The 23356-nt window shown below is 43.1% G+C and overlaps 1 protein-coding gene across 1 annotated transcript in view; it reads left to right on the top strand.

Moving 5' to 3' along the window:
- The window catches only part of LOC126354359 (uncharacterized), a 69745-nt gene that overhangs the window by 36579 nt on the left and 9810 nt on the right, over nt 1–23356 (top strand). The window contains exon 3 of the mRNA XM_050003940.1: nt 11849–12044. Within this exon, the coding sequence (XP_049859897.1) occupies nt 11849–12044 (196 nt within the window). The remainder of the gene's footprint in view (nt 1–11848; nt 12045–23356) is intronic.

The following is a 23356-nucleotide window of genomic DNA, read 5'->3' as shown; positions in this document are numbered from 1 at the left end:
TGTCATCCTGTACATGAGTACGCTGGGCACGATGGAGCGCTGTAGATGGTGCGTGTACCACCGGCACAAGAGAGATGCCACGCTTCATCACTGATGTAACTCACGGCTGTGAAGTGGTGTGTGCCTGTCAGTTACACGCAATCACCACGGTAAAATGGGCCGCAATCAAGACGTGACGGAGTGGCAGAAAGAAGCTATTGTGTTTGGCCGAGGCCACGAGTCGAAGTTGCCCGAATTGTGGTGTATTGGCACGAACTGTGCAACCCGTCTGGTGCATCACTCACAGCCAAAGTAACACGGCCTGAGAACAATGATCTTTAAGCCGTCAGAGAGTGACGATACTCCGGAAGTGAGATAAGCGCGCGCTATATAAGTGGTGTTTCCGGTAAGACGGAGTCATTCGTCGCGCGGCTGCTGCACAGGCAACTGCATTGAACGGCTCAAAGAGGTGCCTCGTTATAGGAGAAGAGTGAGACGGTCCCGTCTGCCCGTGTATAAAGCAGATTCTACTGTTGAGTTCAAACCGGGTCTTAATGGAGTTAATGGGACAGCCAAGCAGGATGTACTACATGGTCCTATTACTTTTGTTGGCCCGAGATTTGATTTTAGTGTTAAGACTACTGAAGTTTTTGGTGGTTCTGGATGGCTGACAGTGGCGTTTGTTCGCACTGGTGATGCTTCGTTGGGTGGCCTTGAAGCATTTCCCGAGAGAGACATTGCATTCAGGACATGGAGTATTGGTGAGGTACCTAACAGGGATTATGGTACTTCTTATCTTGTTAGTGACAAACCGTTATCTCTTCGTACGAGGAATAGACGGCGTGTTGCAGCAAGTGAGGGGATTTATATTTGGGTGAAAGTTGAAGGCCCGTTTCAAAATAGATTTGATTTGCAGGGTGATATTTGTATTTATCAAGACCATATTCAGGGCTAGAGCCGGTGTTAGACCGTATTGGTTCAAATAGTTCAAATGGCACTGGGCACTATTGGACTTAACATCTGAAGTCGTCAGTCCCCTAGAACTTAGAACCACTTAAACCTAACTAACCTAAGGACATCACACACATCCATGCCCAAGGCAGCATTTGAACATGCGACCGTACCGGTCGCGCGTTTCCAGACTGAAGCGCTTAGAATCGCTCGACCACATAGGCCGGCCCACCGTATTAGTGTGAAGTTTATTTTGGGGAGGGGGGGATAATTTTTTGTGCGCTATGCTTATGAAAACTTGCTTATTAAAGCGAAACTCTTATTAGCATTTCTGTTAGTGTTAAGTATACATTAATTTTCTTCCACTCTACACAAATTTCATAACTTTCATACGTCTTCGGTGGATAGCGTCTTCAAGAATCGGAAATACATATTTCAGAATGTGATGTATCTTACACGGTTTACTTTATAGCAGATTAACTATAGTCCGCTTAAGATTACTTGACGGTTGATGTCTGTCAATTGCCGCAAGGTGTTGCCACATCATCTCCTGCACAAATGCTGTTAATGTGTAAGGCGGAACAAGGTTAGAAATGACCGGCGCTAGGTATGTCGGAAATGCGAGATGCTCTGTGGACAACTGTCGGCTAACCACAACCTCGTGATGCGTAATGTATCCGAGAAATCGGTGGTCAACAATCTGCGGCAGAAATAAAATCTTGATCAGTTAATGGCTATTAAAACTAACCTCTACGAGCTAACTCAAGACAGAAAAAAATTCAGTTTCAGCGCTAAAAGCACACCGTAATTTCTCGCAATCATTGGTTACCTGAAACTATCCTTTCACTGGCTAGAGGAGTTGTCGCGTTGCCAACCAATTAGCAGACCTCGTTGGCATTTGGTTGCAGATTATAGACGACACAATCAGATTCTAGATGAAAAAGCATGATAGGTAGAAAAATAAGAGCAAATATGGAAGTCAATTTGTTGATGAAAATGAAGTGGCAAAGAATTAAAAATAAAAAATTAAATTTAGACAAATTAATTGAATAAAATGATAATCAGACTGTTTTGATTAGATTCATAAATAAAAATTTCACTCGATTCAATATGATACCGTTACGGTCGCGGGTTCGAATCCTGCCTCGGGCATGGATGTGTGTGATGTCCTTAGGTTAGTGGGGTTTAAGTAGTTCTAAGTTCTAGGGGACTGATGACCTCAGCTGTTGAGTCCCATAGTGCTCAGAGCCATTTGAACCATTTTCAATATGATGAATCAACACGCTAACCATTGCGCTATAGTACAACGCAATGTCAGCTTGTTATATTTTCGATTGTGATCACTCAGTGGAAGTGATGAATTGCAACCTTCAAAAACTCGGTTTCACGCAATGTCGCACGAAACTTATTTAATGTAAGCCATCTCCGTGATTATGATAACCGCGTATGTGACGCTTAATCGCGTCCTGTGCGGAAGTATCCAGTAGCGTTCACTTAGTGCTCTGTATGAAACTGCTTGTATTTCATTAGCATCGTTATGTGTGTGTGTGTCGTTTGTGGTGTGATTATCATGTATAATGAAATACGAAATAAAAGTGCCAGATCCATGATTCGGGATCCAAACACACCAAGAAACAATGGCGGACAAGGAACTGGAAGAGAACTGATCAATAGCTGTGGCAGTTTCGCAACAACCGAAAGGTTCGGTCGTGCCACTGAGAGCTCTGATTGGAGGAAACCGACTCCAACGCGTGAAGTGTCAGCTATCAACTATAATCAACATACGCTTAAAGTCTCTTAGTCATTTCTCCAACTAGTAATGGTTTTTTCGGACGTCCTGCCTTCATCTAGTCCTTCCTGTAACTCTTCATGTCTAACTTTTCCGCTAAAACGGTTGTGCTAATAAATGTAGCAGCTATTTCTTTTATCTCCGTTTTCTCGATTCCTAAATAAAAAATCTGCTGGCAATAAACAAACGCATCACTAACGTACATGCTTCGTCCCAAACAACTTATTGTGAAGCAGTGACCAACAACAGCATATATACCAGCCAACCTGTTCGCCTCAGAGTACCATTTTCAACCTAGGCCTCATTATTTGCTGAATGTATTCCAATCTATATCTTCCTCTACAGTTTTTGCCCTCCACAGCTCCCTCTAGTACCATGGAAATCATTCCCTCGTGTCTTAACAGATGCCCTATCGTCCTGTCCCTGCTTCTTGTCAGTGTATTCCATATATTCCTTTCCTCTCCGATTTTTCGTAGAACCTTCTCACTCCTTACCTTATAAGTATACATAATTTTCAACATTCGTCTGTAGCATCACATCTCAAATGTTTATCTTCTGTTCCAGTTTTCTCACAGTCCACGTTTCGCTACCTTACAATGCTTTGGTCCGAACGTACATTCTCAGAAATTTCATCCTCAGAATACGGCTTATGTTTGATAGTAGTACAAATCTCTTGGCCAATAATGCTCTTTTTGCCAGTGCTAATCTCCTTTTGATGTTCCCATTGCTCCGTCCGTCATTAGTTATTTTGGTGCCTTGATAGCAGAATACCTGAACTTCGTCTGCTTCGTGACCATTGACCTTGATGTTAAGCTTTTCGCTGTTCTCATTTGTGCTACTTCTCATTAATTTCGTCTTTTTTCGATTTTCCCTCAGTCCATTCTCTGTATTCACTAGGCTGTTCATTCCATTCATCAGATCATGTAATTCTTCTTGTCTTTCACTCAGGATAGCAATGTCAGCAGCGAATCGTGTCATTGATATCCTTTAACCTAGAATTTTAATTCCACTCCTGAACCTTTCTTCTACTTCCATCATTGCTTCTTCGATATACATATTGAACAGTAGGAGCGAAAGAATACATCCCTGTCTTACATCATTATTAATCCGAGAACTTCGTTCTTAATCGTCCACACTAATTATTCCCTCTTGGCTCTTGGGAATGTTGCATTTTCTCCGACTCTCCATACAGCTTACACCTATTTTTCTCACAACTTCGAACATCTTGCACCATTTTACATTGTCGTACGCATTTTCCACGTCGACAAATCCTACGAACTGGCGTTGATTTTTCTTTAGTCTTGCTTCCATTGTCAACCGCAACGTCAGAACTGCCTCTCTAGCGCCTTTACCTATCAAACACCCAAACTAATCCTCATCTAACACATTCAGTTCCCTTTTCCATTCTTCTGTATATTTTTCTCGTAAGTAAGCTGTTAAGCTGATTGTGAATTAATCTTCTTACTTGTCGGCTCTTGCACTCTTCAGAATTGTGCGGATATCTTTTTCGAAAGTCAGACATTATGCCGCCAGACTTGTACAATCTACACGCCAACGTGAGTAGTCGTTCTATTGTCCTTCTCCCAACGATTTTAACCATTCTGACGGAATGTTATCTATTCACTCTTCCTTATTTGGTCACAAGTCCTCCAAAGTTCTCTTTAATTCGGATTCTGATACTAGATCCCCTACATCTTCTAAATCGACTCCTGTTTCTTCTACTATCACATCAGACAAATCTTCGCCCTCACAGAGGCGTTCAGTAAACACTGTCCACATATCCGTCACTCCTCTGCATTTAAAAGTGACATTCCCATTGCTCTCTTAATATTACCACCTTTGCTTTTATTTTCGCCGTAGGCTACTTTGGCTTTCATGTATGCAGAGTCAGTCCTTCCGACAATCATTTCTTTTTCGATTACTTCACGTTTTTCATGCAGCCATTTCGTCTTAGCTTCCCTGCACTTCCTATTTATTTCATTCCTCTGTATTTCTCAATTTCTCTGAACGTTTTTGGTCTACCTTCTTCCATCTATCAACTGAAGTGTTTCTTCTGTGACCCATAGTTTCTTCGAAGTTACCTTTGTTGTACCTATGTTTTACTTTCCAAATTCTGTGATTGCTCTTTTTACAGGTGTCCATTCTTCTTCAACTGTACTGTCTGTTGAGTTAATCCTCCTAGTTGTACTACAGCCGTAGAGAACTTCAAACGTATCTCGTCATTCCTTAGTATTTCTGTATCCTACTTCTTTTTCTCAATAATCTCTTAAACTTCAGCCTAATCTTCATCACAACCTCATTGTGAAGTGAGTCTACATCGGCCCCTGTGTACGTCTTGCAATCCAGTATCTGATTTCGGAATCTCTGCCGGACCATGATGTAATCTAATTGAAATCTTCCCCTATCACCAGCCCTTTTCCAAATATATCTCCTCCTCTCACGATTCTTGAACAGAGATGAAGATAAAATACTGGAACACGTGAGGATACTGACCTTACGACTTATCTTAGAAAATAGATAATGAAAGGCAAACCTACGTTTCTAGCATTTGTAGACTTAGAGAAAGCTTTTTACAATGTTGACTGGAATAATCTCTTTCAAATTTTAAAGGTGGCAGGGGTAAAATACAGGGAGCGAAAGGCTATTTACAATTTGTACAGAAACCAGATGGCAGTTACAAGAGTCGAGGGATATGAAAGGGAAGCTGCGGTTGGGAAGGGAGCCTGTCCCCGATGTTATTCATTTTCTATATTGAGCAAGCAGTAAAGGAAACAAAAGAAAAATTCGTAGCAGGTATTAAAATCCATGGAGAAGAAATAAAAACTTCGAGGTTCGCTGATGACATTGTAATTCTGTCAGAGACAGCAAAGGACTTGGAAGAGCAGTTGAATGGAATTTATAGCATCTTGAAAGGAGGATATAAGATGAACATCAACAAAAACAAAACGAGAATAATGGAATGTAGTCGAATTAAGTCGGGTGATGCTGAGGGAATTAGATTAGGAAATGAGACACTTAAAGTAGTAAAGGAGTTTTGCTATTTGGGGAGCAAAATAACTGATGGCGGTCGAAGTAGAGAGAATATAAAATGTAGACCGACAATGGCAAGGAAAGTATTTCTGAAGAAGAGAAATTTGTTAACATCGAGTATAGATTTGAGTGTCAGGAAGTAATTTCTGAAAGTATTTGTATGGAGTGTAGCCATGCATGGAAGTGAAACATGGACGATAAATAGTTTGGATATGAAGAGAATAGAAGCTTTCGAAATGTGGTGCTACAGAAGAATGCTGAAGATTAGATGGGTAGATCACATAACTAATGAGGAAGTATTGAATAGGATTGGGGAGAAGAGAAGTTTGTGGCACAACTTGACCAGAAGAAGGGATCGGTTGGTAGGACATGTTCTGAGGCATCAAGGGATCACCAATTTAGTATTGGAGGGCAGCGTAGAGAGTAAAAATCGTAGATGGAGACCAAAAGATGAATACACTAAGCAGATTCAGAAGGATGTAGGTTGCAGTAGGTACTGGGAGATGAAGAAGCTTGCACAGGATAGAGTAGCATGGAGAGGTGCATCAAACCAGTCTCAGGACTGAAGACCACAACAACAAAAACATTTAAATGAGAATAAATTATTAATATAACACTCTTTAAAATCAGACTGAAAGCATGAAGTAATTTCTCTTAGAACTATCAGATTCCTAATCCCGTACACATGGGCCAGAAAATTTATGCTTGTGAATTTTTAACAGTTATACCGGTACTTGTGTTACGGAAGACATGAAATTCAATAAGGAGATGAAATTACGTATAGCAGTGGCCATGCAGGCTTTAAGAAGAGGAGGCTTCAATGTGGAAGTATAGCCAGGGAGCTGAGGGAGGGACTGACGAAGTGCTTTGTATGGAGCATATGGACGGCGAGAAAAGAGGGAGAAAGAAGAATAGAACCATTTGAGATACGGTTTTGGGAGAAGATGGAAGGGATAAAATAGATAGACAAAGTGAAAAATTAAGGGGTGTTGCTAACTGTGGGAGAAGAGAGAGAAGTATTGAAGGCAATCATGAAGAGGAAACGCGATTGGATGGACAATGAATGAGAAGATATTATTTACCGATGGGTGCTATGGAACGACTTTGAATGAAATGAGAGGGAGAAGAAGAGAATGTGGAAGATACCGTATGGTGGATAGTATAAGGACAGAAAATCGTTATGAGGAAACGAAGAGGCTAGCAAATGACAGCACTGCATTGAGAGCTAGACGTGAAGACCTGTCCTTGGGCAGAATACTGATGTAGTTGTAAGATTTATGTCATAAAACGGGGCTGCTTACAATAAATAATTAACGCATAAACATGTATGATCAAATGGGATCATGTTGATCATGATGTGTCACCAATAGGATTTCGAAAGAAGGCCCGTTTATATGAGATGAAACGTAAGTCAAGAGCGTTTCACTATTACCTTCCGCAACTGGTGGCTGTTCTTATTCCATATATTACATTTGCACCTTGCTGCTGTAGCCAAGCTTAAGATTCTAATACATAAACAGTTTACCGAACTATTGTCTGTTGCATGCACCACATGTATTTCATTATAAATAACACATTGTCAGAGCTATTAAACACCCATGGAAACAAGTTTGCTGGACTGTCTGTATGGGGTTAGGAATCTGTGCGGGGCTATGAGGAATTATTTTATACTTTTCAGTCTGATTTAAAAAAGTGTTATACTAATAATTTATTTTTATGTACATAATTACCTTCTGGTTTTTAGTTTTGTATGTGAGAAATTTCTCAGTGGATTCTAAACGTTTTTATGATATTACATTTTTTATTCAAACAAATATTTGTTCATATAAGCTGACACTTTACCTGCGTCTTCGGTCATGTGTATTGCACACATCCTTTCTTCCCCCCTCTCTTTGCTCTGTCATGACCATCAGCTCGCACACTGCCTAGAAAGCATTCCAATACTACCCACACAAGACATAAGACCTGCAGAGCAGCTGAGGTGTCGGATATTACTATCAGACCCACGCCCACCCCTACCGAACAGTCCCACAAGAAAACGAGTTTCTACTGCATTGTTATCCAGGTCTGAGCTAGGTTTAAAATTTCAAGTCTCTACCTCATCGGGAAGTTAGTTCAAAAGAAATTTCAAAATTGGTACTACTCAGACAGACAACAAAATGACCCGATCAAAACACGTTAAAATATCGACGCTTCAGTGCCTGTAAATCTTCCCCAGAAAAAAAGACGAAACTGATGACAGGGCAAAAGTCGGTGGATCTGCCACCACATCTGCCATTTGAACCAGTGAGACCTTTAAATTATTGTTGGACGTCCCAGTTTTTTATTACACAGTCGTCCAAAGTCAAAGCGACAAACGGAAATTTTGCAAGTTTGTGTTTGTCTTGCCACAAAACAGTATAAACAGTTGGCAGTAAAATAGAAATGTAAGGAATACAGAACGTAATCAGCTGCAACATGCATAAAGGTAGACAAAAATGTTCTTAGTTTTTTTTCAACTTAACGGATTTGCACAGACATTCTGATAACTGGTTAATGTGCTCAGTGCGGGGTGTGACCACCTCTGGCTCCAATACAGGCCTGACAACGGCGGGACATTCTGTAAATGACGTCATCAATCTCCTGTTGAGGCAATAACATCCGTTCTTCCTGCAGAGCTACTCTCAAGTCTTATAGAGTGATAGGTGGATGCTGACGTAATGCAACCCGTCTTCCTAGTGTATCGCAGACATGCTCTATGGGATTCAAATCGGTAGACCGAGCTGGATACGCCTTGCATGCAGTGTCTTCCGTTTTCAAAAGAATATCAACCATACGTGCTTTATGAGGTCGAGAATTGCCGACCACCAGTAAGAAATCTGGGCCCACAACACCTCGCAACAATCGCGCATGAGATCCCAAGATCTCGTCACGGTACCTGACAGCAGTTAAACCTTGCCGGTTTAACCGTACAATTACGTGAAGAGGTTTTAGAATGGTGAACATAATCCCTGCCCACATCATTAGGTTTCATCCTCGATGTGAGTCTCTTTCCAAAATGTTCGGGCCTCGAAATCGTGTTTCACTTTCCCTCCAGATGCGAAGCCTTAGAGAATCATTGTCCAGACAAAATCGGGACTCATCTGTGAAGAGAACATTGGCTCACTGTGCGACAGTCCAGATGGCATGTTGGCTCCACTCCGGACGTTCCCTTCTGTGAAGAACCGCTAGAGGTACACATACAGCATATCTCCGACAATAAAGGCCACTCTTCCAAAGCCTTCTGTACACCGTTCTCCTCGACACAACACGTCAGATGCCAGTTGCAGTGCAGCACTAAGGGGGTACCGTCGAATCCTCACAGCCAAATAACGGTCCACTCATTCTGATATCACACATGATCGGCCCTTGGTAGGTCTCTGTGATAAATTTTAGGTCTCTGTAAACTATCGCCTCATCCGAAAACAACATAACGACTCACATTACGTCATGGGGCCTCATCAGTTTGCGACTCTCCTGCTTCCATTCTTCCTGTGGCCCTCCACAGTGGAGAGCCTGTAGAGGTATTCTTTGTGACTGCGTATACAGCGATTGTGGACGTGGTACTACCCTGCAAACACTAACTCGCCCGGTAGGTGCCCTGATATCATCGCTGGCGTCGTTGTCCGTTGATCGGAAGTCATCTTCCGTGCAGAACACGATTGTAGCAACATTGGTTGACAGTTTGTTTATTATATCCCGAATTAGACACAGAACGCGGAAACAGCAGCTCGTTGCTTCAATTTTGGGACACCAGTGTATTTTAGAAACTTCATTCCACATGAATCTGGAAACTGCGGTTATCACGCAAACTGAGGATATCATATTGATAATCAGGGTTCATGCTACTCATTGCAACTTTGGTACAGCGTCTTCTACTGCTATTGTCATCTTAATCTGTTCACCTGCTCAGGTGGAAGTTCAGTGGGAAGTAGATCACCTTCACAGAAGTGACTACTCCCCTTTCTGGACCCCTGTGCTAGATTCGCACATCCTATGTAGCCACCACATATATACAGATGATCATAAGAGAAAATGCACTCTTTACAGCTCTGAAGCTGTTTTCGAATAGCGTGAAGCCATGTAGGACTCGATGGATTTCTTTACCGCCATGATCGAGCAGGTTACTTATGCATCCACTCCAAAGTCATCAATCAAACGTAGGAGGTTGGTGGACGAATGAGCACTATACCACACACAGGATTGTGGCGGTGGGAAAGGGGAGGGGAAGGAAGTGGGGGTTGGAGCTACCTGAAGGGTCAAGTGATGTCCCAGTGCCAAAAAAACCTTAAACCTTTAAATATTTCGGGTAGAGAGACCAAGGATGAGGAGAACAGTTAGTAATATGTCATGCCGACAGTTGTCAAACTCAATAAATCCACAGCTAATATAAAGTAAACTAAGTCATTAATAGGAATTTTACGTTGCATTCACGAACGCTAATCGCAAGTGTTTCGAAGTAAGACCAGTGAACATCTTCCAGACAGTCAGGTTCTCAAAAGAGGACGACATTAAGTCGTCTTCATTGTCAATTCAGGAGATATGCCTGCACTTGCGATAACTTGACACAGCTGGAAGCGCCAATTCAATGGGGTCTGCTGCATAAGCTGTGTCGAGTGTGTGAGTAGTTTTTTCTAGAGACGACTACAGTCTGATTTTGATGATGATGTTCGGCTTGTAGGGCGCACAATTGCGCGGTTGTCAGCGCCCGTACGAAGTCTGAATTTTTACACAGCTCAGTTTTTGTACACAGGCCAATCTAACCACTCTCACGAATGATGATGATGGTGAAATGATGAGGCCGGCCGCGGTGGTCTCGCGGTTCTAGGCGCGCCGTCCAAACCCGTGCGACTGCTACGGTCGCCGGTTCGAATCCTGCCTCGGGCATGGATGTGTGTGATGTCCTTAGGTTAGTTAGGTTTAAGTAGTTCTAAGTTATAGGGGACTGATGACCACAGCAGTTGAGTCCCATACTGCTCAGAGCCATTTGAACTTTGAAATGATGAGGACAACACAAACACCCAGTCCCTGCGCAGAGAAAAATACACACCCGGCAGGGAATAGAAACCTGGACCTCGTGATCCAGAGGCAGCAACGCTAGCCACTAGACCACGAGCTGCGGACACGTGTGATCTTGCGGTGGTTTCTATCCACTGTGCAACTTTTAAGCAGAAAAATAGCATACCTTGAGGGTGGGTTTCAAATCTAATGGCGTTCGGCACCGTGATAAAAAATATGCCGTGAAGACCCCTGTAAAGAGTTGATTATTTCTGGATCGTTTTTCTGCCGTCGTCAGTGCATCCTACAGGTTCATAAAAAATCTGCCCAAGAGATCTGAGGAATGGGTGAAAGCCACAAGGTTTGATTTCTCTTCCGAGCAACCTGTTTGTGTGGTTTGTAATCACTCTAGGTCTTCCTTTAATTTACGTAGTAATACCCTATTCAATTTTAAGGAAAAAGTGAAATTTCCGCTTCTCATTTGTTTAAGACTATTACAGCTGCCACATCTCAAACACCCGGCATATCTGCTCCTTTTCATAAAAGCTTCGAGCGGTCCCGGCTCGAAGACGGTTAACTGATTCACGTAACAGGAAGCTCTTCGTACATTAAAATGCTGTACGCTGCACACGGTGCCGAAATTAGATTATTAACCGGGTTAAAATGGTTCAAATGGCTCTGAGCACTATGCGACTTAACTTCTGAGGTCATCAGTCACCTAGAACTTAGAACTAATTAAACCTAACCAACCTAAGGACGTCACACACATCCATGCCCGAGGCAGGATTAGAACCTGCGACCGTAGCGGTCGCTCGGCTCCAGACTGCAGCGCCCAGAACCGCCTGCCACTCCGGCCGGCTATTAACCGGGGTTTGTGGCACAAGCTCAAACAATAATTTGTGTGCGGACGCTGTTTGGCCAGCGCAGAATGTTTGGTCTACACTTTCTACTCGAGAGTGTCACAGTGTACCGACATATAAGGCTACTATCCATCTCTGATGCCCGACCACCACTAATAGTAAGACTTACTCAACAAGACAGGCACGAGACTTATTCTTCTTTTCTTTCGGTCCTTCTCGCCAGATACTCGGCCGTTGGTTTGAAGTAGAAGAAGTGCGAAATTTCGCGCTGCAGCCCATAGACCTTTGCGAGACATTCGACTTTTTCCGGAGTTCCGACAATGGCACGGTGCTGTTGAACCAGTCTCTCAGCAGGGGCTCTGAATCGTTCGACCTGAAGGAACTGACAGTTTTGCCCGACGCTTCCTGGATGGTTAACAGTGAGTCTGTCCATAACATTTATTATGATTATTATTATTATTATTGTTATTGTTATTATTGCTATTATTACTGGTAGTAGGAAAATATTACTTAATGGGCTTAAACCAGTTAGGAGACTAAAAAATTGTTTTAAAAATTAAAAACATTTAATTGTTTGCCTTCAAGCAGGAACCATAATTATTTTGCCATAGTTATTACTGTCACCTTTTATTTACACTTGACTCGTGTCGATTCGTGTTTTCATCATACTTTGCAAGGGCATGTTAGTAGTATCAGTCTTCGACAGCATTAGTTCCCTCCATAGAAAGCCGCGCGGAGTAGCAGCGCGGTTTGAGGCGTCATGTCACGAGCTGCGCGGCTATTCCTGCCGGATGTTCGAGTCCTAGCTCGGGCACGGGTGTTTGTGTTGTTCTTAGCATAAGTTAGTTTAAGTTAGCTTAAGTAGTAGGGACCGATGACCTAAGCCGTTTGGTCCCTTAGCAGTTCACACACATTTGCACCTCGACAAAAAGAAAACAGCTAATACACGCTAATGCGATAATAGGAGGACTCGTTCCAAAAGTGTCCGCTGTTGAAAGCTTTGGTCGATCATATTTATAGCAACAGGATTGGTTCGACAAGGGAAGGAGATCGGAACATATATATTTCTTCAATGTGCGACGTTGTGTAAATATAGTGCAGTGCCTCATAGAATAAAGGCATCAACGATTTCATTGTCATTTTATCTGACGGCGAAAATCTCAGCGACGTCCATGGTGCTACTGCAAGAGTGTTCTTTTTCTCCCCTACTATTCTTTTCTCAACGCATCTCTGCTTGAGAAATCTATCAGGGGCCTTACAAAGACGTACTACTGTTGCATGCCTCGAACCGTTTCTGAGTTCGGAGAAGGAAGGAGTGGGAGAGCGGGAACATCATCCTCTATAAGAACAGTACTAAATACCATTTATTCCTGAATAAAGAGTAACTTAAAACCTAAAAACACATAATATTTAAGAAAATAATTTCCTTCTCGTCTAAATGAACAGCAAGTATTTTGATTAAGACAACAAGATTACACGAGCAGCCAGTTAAGTTTATACTGAACCGCAAATCTCGAGAGCAGCAAAGTCTGAATAATAAATTCGTTAATCCCTAGAAGACTTACAACATATTAAACAGCTATCAACGAGAAATAAATTGGATTCAAATTTCTAAATTAGTAAATAATGTGAAGGGGGGCATTAAATTCCCAGAGCAACTCCGGAAGTGGTCGTACTTTACCCACCGCCTCTGGCGTCATTGCTAAGCAGTGCGCCTCACAATAACACGCCCAAGAAACTCAGACTGTCTGCCTCGAAAACAAACATAAAATACAATTTTAAAAATAAGAGCACACACACACACACACACACAAACGTCTCTCCTCCGATAATTCAGGCAAGGGAAAGAATTTGTTTACTAAATAAACAGTCACAAACAGACCACTTTCCATGCATAACGTAAGTAACAGCTACGGCAGTTACTCAATAATCACTGACAGCACGAACAGTCACAAGCAAGTAATGAAATCCAAAAGCTACATCCTATGCTGTGAATAACACTCATTACATTTATAAACCGCCTAATATATTAGTAATACATACACTACTGGCCATTAAAATTGCTACACCAAGAAGAAATGCAGATGACAAACGGGTATTCATGGGACAAATATACTAGAACTGACATGTGATTACATTTTCACGCAATTTAGGTACGTAGATCCTCCGAAATCAGTACCCAGAACAGCCACCTCTGGCCGTAATAACGGTCTTGATACGCCTGGGCATTGAGTCAAACAGAGCTTCGATGGCGTCTACAGGTACAGCTGCCCATGCAACTTAAACACGATACCACAGTTCATCAGGAATGGTGACTGGCCACCATTGACCAGATATTTTCAATTGGTGATAGTCTGAAGAATGTGCTGGCCAGGGCAGCAGTCGAACATTTTCTCTATCCCCTACAGGACCTGCAACATGCAGTCGTGCATTATCCTGCTGAAATGTAGGGTTTCGCAGGGATCGAATTAAGGATAGAGCCACGGGTCGCAACACATTTGAAATGTGAGGTCCACTGTTCAAAGTGCCGTCAATGCGAACAAGAGGTGACCGAGACGTGTAACCATTGGTACCCCATACCATCACGCAGCGTGAAACACCAGTATGGCGTTGACGAATACACGCTTCCAATGTGCGTTCACCACGATGTCGTCAAACACGGATGCGACCATCATGATGCTGTAAACAGAACCTGGATTCATCTGAAAAAATGACGTTTTGCCATTCGTGCACCCAGGTTCGTCGTTGAGTACACCATCGCAGGTGCTCCTGTCTGTGATGCAGCGTCAAGGGTAAACACAGCCATGGTCTCCAAGCTGGTAGTCCACGCTGCTGCAAACGTCGTCGAACTGTTCGTGCAGATGGTTGTTGTCTTGAAAACGTACCCATCTGTTGACTCAGGGATCGAGACGTGGCTGCACGATCCGATACAGCCATGCGCACAAGATGCCTGTCATCTCGACTGCTAGTGTTAGGTGGCCGCTGGGATGCAGCACGACGTTCCGAATTACCCTCCTGAACCTACCGATTCCATATTCTGTTAACAGTCGTTGGATCTCGACCAAAGCGTGCAGCAATGTCGCGATACGATAAACCGCAATCGCGATAGGCTACACTCCGACCTTTATCAAAGTCAGAAACGTGATGGTACGCATTTCTCCTCCTTACATGAGGCATCAAAACAACGTTTCACCAGGCAACGCCGGTCAACTGGTGTTTGTGTATGAGAAATCGGTTGGAAACTTTCCTCACGTCAGCACGCTGTAGGTGTCGCCACCGGCGTCAGCCTTGTGTGAATGCTCTGAAAAGCTAATCATTTGGATATCACAGCATCTTCCTCCTGTCGATCTTCGTGGTGTATCAATTTTGATGGCCAGTACTGTATATCAAGATGTAGGCATTAAATAAACTAGTGAACACGTCAGAAGGATCTTCCCCATGGGAGAGTGAACTTAGTCAAAAACGGGCGAAGGGTTACAGTGGCAATAGAAACGATTAGGAGCCAGAATGTTCATTCGGCAACTGCGATAAGCTAGCAAGCACGCTCTTGGCAACCACACAGCCGGAGGCACACAGGCGGAATTGCACGACGAGCAAATAGCACAGGGAAAGACACTGCAGGACACCACAATTGTAGGAACGCATTCAAAAACTTTTCCTCTGGTGTTTTGAATGGAGACTCGTCGGAAGCTGCTTCCGATCCCAAGATGTCAAGTGCTGTAGCCGATGGGTGTTACGCATCAGTGAAAGTTAAATTTTGTTATTTTCGCTACACAAGCTTCTCTTTACTTAGCGACTCCTAAAATATAGTTTTTCACTAGGGTTTGTTCTCAATATATATCTGCTCAATGACACTGCTATCCTCAGTCAAAGTGAACAAGAGTTATAGGACTTGTTGAATGGAATGAAGAATCTAGAGAGTACAGAGTAAGAACTGAGAGAAAATCGAAGGAAGACAAAAGCAATGAGAATTTGCAAACTTGGCAGAAAATCCTAAAAAGTTTTAGTCTTATGTCAAGCGGTAGGTGGATCAAAACAAAATGTCCAGACACTCTGTGACCAAAGTGGTACTGAAACAGAGGATGACAGACTAAAGGCCGAAATACTAAATGTCTTTTTTTCCGAAGCTGTTTCACAGAGGAAGACTGCACTGTAGTTCCCTCACTAGATTGTCGCACAGATGCCAAAATGGTAGATATCGAAATAGATGACAGAGGGATAGAAAGAAAATAAAAACCGCTCGAAAGAGGAAAGGCCGCTGGACCTGATGGGATACCAGTTCGATTTCACACAGAGTACGCGAAGGACCTTACCCCCCTTCTTACAGCGGTGTACCGTAGGTCTCTAGAAGAGCGTAGCGTTCCAAAGGATTGGAAAAGGGCACAGACCATCCCCGTTTTTAAGAAGGGACGTCGAGCAGATGTGCAGAACTATAGACCTATATCTCTAACGTCGATCAGTTGTAGAATTTTGGAACACGTATTATGTTCGAGTATAATGACTTTTCTGGAGACTAGAAATCTACTCTGTAGGAATAAGCATGGGTTTCGAAAAAGACGATCGTATGAAACCCAGCACTCGCTATTCGTCCATGAGACTCAGAGGGCCATAGACACGGGTTCCCAGGTAGATGCCGTGTTCCTTGACTTCCGCAAGGCGTTCGATACAGTTCCCCACAGTCGTTTAATGATCAAAGTAAGAGCACATGGACTATCAGACCAATTGTGTGATTGGATTGAAGAGTTCCTGGATAACAGAAAGCAGCATGTCATTCTCCATGGAGAGAGTCTTCCAAAGTAAGAGTGATTTCAGTTGTGCCGCAAGGGAGTGTTGTAGGACCGCTGCTATTTACAATATGCATAAATGTGGATAACATCGGAAGTCCAGTGAGGCTCTTTGCGGATGATGCTGTGGTATGTCGAGAGGTGGTAACATGGGAAAATTGTACTGAAACGCTGGAGGATCTGCAACGAATTGACGCATGGTGCAAGGTTCAAATGGTTCAAATGGCTCTGAGCACTATGGGACTTAACTGCAGTGGTCATCAGTCCCCTAGAACTTAGAACTACTTCAACCTAACTAACCTAAGGACATCACACACATCCATGCCCGAGGCAGGATTCATACCTGCGACCGTAGCAGTCACGCGGTTCCTGACTGAGCCCCTTAACCGCGAGACCACCGCTGCCGGCCACGGTGCAAGGGATGACAAATGAATCTCAATGTAGACAAGTGTAATGTGCTACGAGTACATAGAAAGAAAGATCCTTTATCATTTAGCTACAATATAACAGGTCAGCAACTGGAAGCAGTTAATTCCATAAATTATCTGGGAATAGGCATTAGGAGTGATTTAAAATGGAATGATCATATAAAGTTGATCGTCGGTAAAGCAGATGCCAGACTGAGATTCATTGGAAGAATCCAAAGGAAATGCAATCCGAAAACAAAGGAAGTAGGTTACAGTGCACTTGTTCGCCCACTACTTGAATATTGCTCAGCAGTGTGGGATCCGTACCAAATAGGGTTGATAGAAAAGGTAGAGAAGATCCAACGGAGAGCAGCGCGCTTCGTTACAGGATCATTTAGTAATCGCGAAAGCGTTACGGAGATGATAGGTAAACTCCAGTGGAAGACTCTGCAGGAAAGACGCTCAGTAGCTCGGTACGGGCTTTTGTTAAAATTCCGAGAACATACCTTCACCGAGGAGTCAAGCAGTATATTGCTCCCTCCTACGTATGTCTCGCGAAGAGACCATGAGGATAAAATCAGAGAGATTAGAGCCTACACAGAGGCATACAGGCAATCTTTCTTCCCACGAACAATACGAAACTGGAATAGAAGGGAGAACCGATAGAGGAACTCAAAGTACCTTCCGCCACACACCGTCAGGTGGCTTGCGGAGTATGGAAGTTGATGTAGATGTAGATGTAGAAGTAGAAAAACTTAGCATCAGAACTGGGGATCACTAAGTAGATAAAGTTAAGGAATCCTGCTACATAGGCAGCGAAATAACTCATGGCGGACGAAGCAAGGAAGATATAAAAAGCTAAGTAGCATTGGCAAAAAAGAGCATTCCTGTCCAAGAAAGTCTACCGGTGACGAACATAGACTTTAATTCGAGGAAGAAATTTCTGAGAATGTCCGTTTGGAGCACAATAGTGCATGGTAGTGAATGAAGCATGGACTGTGGGAAAACCGGAACAAAAGAAAATCTTAGCATTTGAGTTGTGGTGCTATAGAACAATATTGAAAATTAGGAGGACTGATAAGCTAAGGACTAACGAGATTCTCCGGGGTATCCGCAAACACTCGCTACAAGAGGGGATCCAATGACAGGACATCTATTAAGCCATTAGGGAATGACTTCCATAATATTAGACGGAGCTGTAAAGGGTAAGAAATGCAGAGGAAGACAGGTTGGAATACATCCAGTAAATAATTGAGGACTCAGGTTGTAAGTGCTACTCTGAGATGAAAAGGTTGGCACAGGAGAGGATTTCGTGGCGGGCTGCAACATTGCAACCTAATGACGCGGGATTTTAGACGAAAGTATCCCAAAATTAAAACAGTCCTGTTTTAAAGATTTGTTTATATTCTGGACATTCATTATTAAGTTCAGTTATAGTTAAACAGGCCGTTTCTTATAACGTTTTTTGCTTTAGATCACTGCCAGTCGAAGGAACGTTTACCACAAGAAAGAATAACGACCCGAAAACGTATACAAATGACGGTCCGAACGTGAACAGTCGTCTGAAACTGAACCTGTCAGTTCGAAACCGGTAATGCCGCTATTTGTGTAAATAAGTGGCATTATTAACAGTGGATGATCCCTGTTTTCTACTCAGCAATAATCAACCTGTGTTTTGTACACAGCCACGGTCTCAAAATGTCAGATTTAGACAAAATAGGATTATTTCTCCCTCGTCCTCCCCTGTTTGGAGCATTATCGATTTCACCTCACCATGTTAGCTATAATTCGCACGACTATTTCCGGTCTTCTCATATATTCCATAATCGACATCTACAGTCCAAGTACGGGTTCGATGACATTCCCAAGTGTCTCACAGCTTTGATTCCACAGATGGACTCTTCAGATGGCTAGCTGTAATCTTCTTGCAGCTGCGAGTAGGTCACAGTCAAATCAAACATACTGAACATGCAAATATTTCTCAACTTTGACAAGTTACTCGCTGTAACGATGTTGTATATACATTTTATAACAGGCTGCAATTCCATAGGGATGGTTTCGAATTTGTTGATTTCACCGTGCTGCTTTATTCAACTTTTTATTGAGATTGTTACTCATGTGGACATGCTATCAGCCGTATAAAAGCTGTAGGGTTTTCAATTCGGTATGTGCTGACACGTATTGTACCCTGAATGATCTAAAGATACTTAGCTAATCCACTGAAACTAGTAATCACATTTTAACGTTTTGTAGTGTGTCCGATCTAGACAATTATATATTTTTTATTTTTAAGAAACAGCGTCACAGTGTTGCCAAGTACACATTCTGTGGAGATGTCGTGTCGTTTCGTGTATCCCGAAGATCTGAACACCATTGCGTTGCTATGCAGGACCGGCTGCAGCTGGCAAAATTCTTATGGTAGAAGTTTGGGAGACGCTATCTCTGCTCAATGTCACAATAGTTTAGTTTGTTTGGTATCAAATTTTTATCTATCACGTGTTGTCAGGTGGAATATTCTACAATTTCAGCTCTATATAGATGAACTGGTTTATCCCTGATTAAATCGCGTGTGATTGAATGTCTTCTTGTAATGTTTACCGGATTGCACTTGACAGCACAAAACGTGGTGGTGGAAAATCATTGTCGGAGTTCAGTCCGGTACAGCAAGAAGGCAAACTCAACTCGGGCTGCCGTTTTTCCAGTGTACGATGAGAGTGCGTGGAGGAGGAATTGTTAATTATCGCGCAAAAATTACCCTATATGTTATCTATACCTATTCAAACAAGACATAAAAACTTTTATGACGCTGTTGTTGCTACGAGGTACATTACGTAAGGAAGATTTGCTGTTCTTTTTTCTTTTTTACAATTCATTGGCATTCTGGCCGAGCGGATTCCGACATCTCAGTGTCAGTGTCAATTATGAGAATGTGAGTGTAAGGACAACACAACACGCAGTCACCGAGCTGAAAAATCTCCGACCTGCTCGGCAATCGAAACCGGGCCCCTTTGCTTAACAAATCTTTGTTTAATAGCTACCCAGACAGACTAGGTTCTTGTCTCCGAGACTGTTGCTGAATGATCAACCTATGTGCTGTGTAAGGAGACACACGTCCGATTCCACGTGAAGATGAAACAGGTTTTCGTTGTCTTCCTTACCGTGTGAGACTTATACTTCATAGAAAAAAAAACCTCTACCCCGTTGACGTGCAGTTAATTTTCCGCAGCAGAAATCACACTTTTTAGGGTGTAAATCAACGACGGTCACTTGCAGTGGCCAGTATGATACAACTGACAGCAGCATTCGATGTTAGCCCCCTCATGTAGGATGGCCCTGGCTTCTGGTTAGACACTGGACTCGCATTCGGGAGGACGACAGTTCAATCCCACGTCCGGCCATCCCGATTTAGATTTTCCATGATTTCCCTAAATCACTCCAGACAAATGCCAGGATGGTTCCTCTGAAAGGGCACGGCCGACTTCCTTCCCTAATCCGATGAGACCGATGACCTCGCTGTCTGGTCTCCTTCGCCAAACAACCCAACCCTGGCTTCTGAAAAGAAGAAAAAATGTGAAAACTTCATCGCAGTCTAACAGGAGAACGAAGATTATCAAAAAAAGATTATTCAGCCTACACAACAGCACGCCCACTGCGGTTTTCGTACTATTATATTACTGAATTACACAGCACACTGGACTCGTATTCGGGAACACGATGGTTCAAACCCGCTTCCAGCCATTCAGATTTACGTTTCCAGTGATTTCTATAAATCGCTACAGGTAAATTCAGGGGTGGTTGCTTTCAAAATGGCTCAGCCGATTTCCTTCCCTATCCTTGATACAATCCGAGCTTGTGCTCCGTCTCTAATGACTTCGATGTCGACGGGACGTTAAAATCAATCTTCATTCCTTCCTCAAGGCCCATGAAATACGCCAAAAGTCTTTGAACTTTCAAATTCTACCTTGACAGGTACATAGAATTAAACCTGAATTTTAAATACACAAATTAGGTCAAATATGTAGTCTCCAGACAATCACCAAACGGCCACCAGCGTGTGAGGCCACAAGAAACCAAATAGGAGTACAGATACCAGTTAACACCGAACTAGCACAGAACAACTCCAAAGCAAAGTAATAATAAACGTGAGCAATACTTCTGTCTGTCAACCAACCTCACGCCGTTTTCTTACACGATCCATCTATGTCCGCTTTCCAGACTATTGCAGGTATACTGACAAGGCAACCCTCCGCCAAATGTGAGACGGAACTTAACAAAAATTTAACAACTAGTAATACACTTGCTTATTACAAAAACAGGGTATAGCCAGTGTGCACACACACATATCGGGACCGCACAACTTTACAACGCAACGTATCTCGATAACCGGGATGGCGGAATTTTCCAAAATATTCCATACAGCATACGATGGAGTTAAAGAAGATGCTCACAGTAGTTTCCGCGTTATTCCTGGATGGAATTAAAACCACCATCAGCCCTTTGCCCGCCAGGCAAGGCAGCATACTCACTGACTCAGACTTTAACCTGCGACTCGCCGCTGCCCAAACAGGAAGCAAACAGCCACCTTCAACAGAATAGCCGTCCTGTTAATGGCCAACACCTCCGCCTCGATACTTCAAACAGACATAAGACGAAAGCCAGTCCCTCAGCCGTTATACAGAGCAATCAGCAAACTGTCGCTCACAAATCGTAGTACTGCAGTGGAGGCTCAACCGACCTCCTCGTTGCCGTACCTCATGCACTAGTCTTTGTCCTCATGAAGCACTACGTCGACTTTGTGATCAAATCAGCCGTTACCAGAGCTACCCACATCACCTTACTGACAGAATACTCTTGGATCCTTACCAATTCTTAGCCAACGTGAATGAGGTACGTATGATCAAAGAGAGATGTCATAAAATATCCGATCGACTTCACAATGTGTTACGTAACAGTGTGTGCAGCAGCTATGAGTAAATGTACACTGTGTGATGAAAAGTATCCGGACACCTGGTTAAAAAGACTTATAAATACATGGCGCCCTCCATCGGTACTGCTGGAATTCAGTATGGTGTCGGCCCATCCTTCGCCTTGATGACAGCTTCCACTCTCGCAGGCATACTTCCGATGCTGGAAGGTTTCTTGGGGAATCACAGCCCATTCTTCACGGAGTGCTGCACTGAGGAGAGGTATCGACGTCGGTCGGTGACGCCTGGCACAAAGTCAGCGTTCCAAAACATCCCAAAAGCGTTCTATAGGATTCAGGTCAAGACTCTGTGCAGCCGAGTCGATTATAGGGATGTTATTGTCGTGTAATCACTCCGCCACGGGCCGTGCTCGATCGTGTTGAAAGACGCAATCGCCATCCCCGAATTGTTCTTCAACAGTGTGAAGCAAGAAGGTGCTTCAAACATCCTGTAATAGTGCCATGCAAAACAACAAGGGGTGCAAACCCCCTCCATGCAAAACACGACCACATCATAAAACCACCGCCTCCGAATTTTACTGGTTACACTACACACGCTGGCAGATGATGTTCACCATACCCACACTCTGCCATCGGATCGCCACATTGTGTACCGTGATTCGTCACTCCACACAACGTTTTTCCACTCTTCAATCGTCCAATGTCTTACACAATGCGAGGCGTCGTTTGGCATTCACCAGCGTGATGTGTGACTCATCAGCCAATCACGTGACCACGTTCGAAGTCCGGGAGTTCCGCGGAGCGCCCCGTTCTGGTCTCTCACAACGTGTAATGACTACTGAGGTCACTGATATGGTGTACCTAGCAGTAGGTTGCAGCACAGCTCACCAAATATAAAAAACGTATGTTTTGGGTGGTGTGCGGATACTTTTGATCACATAGTGTAAGTCTCGGTTCCCTTAGCACTTACATATGCCACAAAATTATGTGCCCGTCTGAGTACTATCATTTGCAAAAAACTTTGTCTTGATGTCTTTAATCGGTTACGAAATGAAAAGGTGGATATAAAAAAATGTTCAAATGTGTGTGAAATCTTATAGGACCTAACTGCTAAGGTCATCAGTCCCTACGGTAGATATCCTGTATACAAGGAATGAAGGAGGACGTTGGCTCTGCTGCTCTTTGTGAAGCGGTGGGCACAAAGGAAATACTGACATGTCGCATCAGATCTGTCATAAAACTGAAAAAATAGTTGGACACAGGCTAAGCAATTTAGAAATTGTTAAAGGGACAATGGAAGGAGAAAGACATATATAACAGATTATTTAAGATGTTGGAAACAGCAGATACGAAAAGATGACAGGGTTAGTGTGTAAGACGAAGAGTTACAGATGTCAGATCATGTTTCTTTAGTGGCAATGTAGCTTGACCGATAAAATTTACAGAGGTAGGACAATAATACGGAAACACCAAAAATACAACTCTTTACCATGCCTGATATTGTTTAGCAAGCCTGTTGTCATCCAAACCATCTCATAGTCGCCTCCGAACGGATAAATACAGATCCTATATGGTTTTCAAGGGAATATTACATCATTCTCCCTGCAAGATAGTGG

This window comes from Schistocerca gregaria, chromosome 3, assembly GCF_023897955.1.
Source record: "Schistocerca gregaria isolate iqSchGreg1 chromosome 3, iqSchGreg1.2, whole genome shotgun sequence".
NCBI classification, from domain to species: Eukaryota; Metazoa; Arthropoda; class Insecta; order Orthoptera; family Acrididae; genus Schistocerca; species Schistocerca gregaria.
This window is presented reverse-complemented; position numbering and strand designations above follow the sequence as displayed.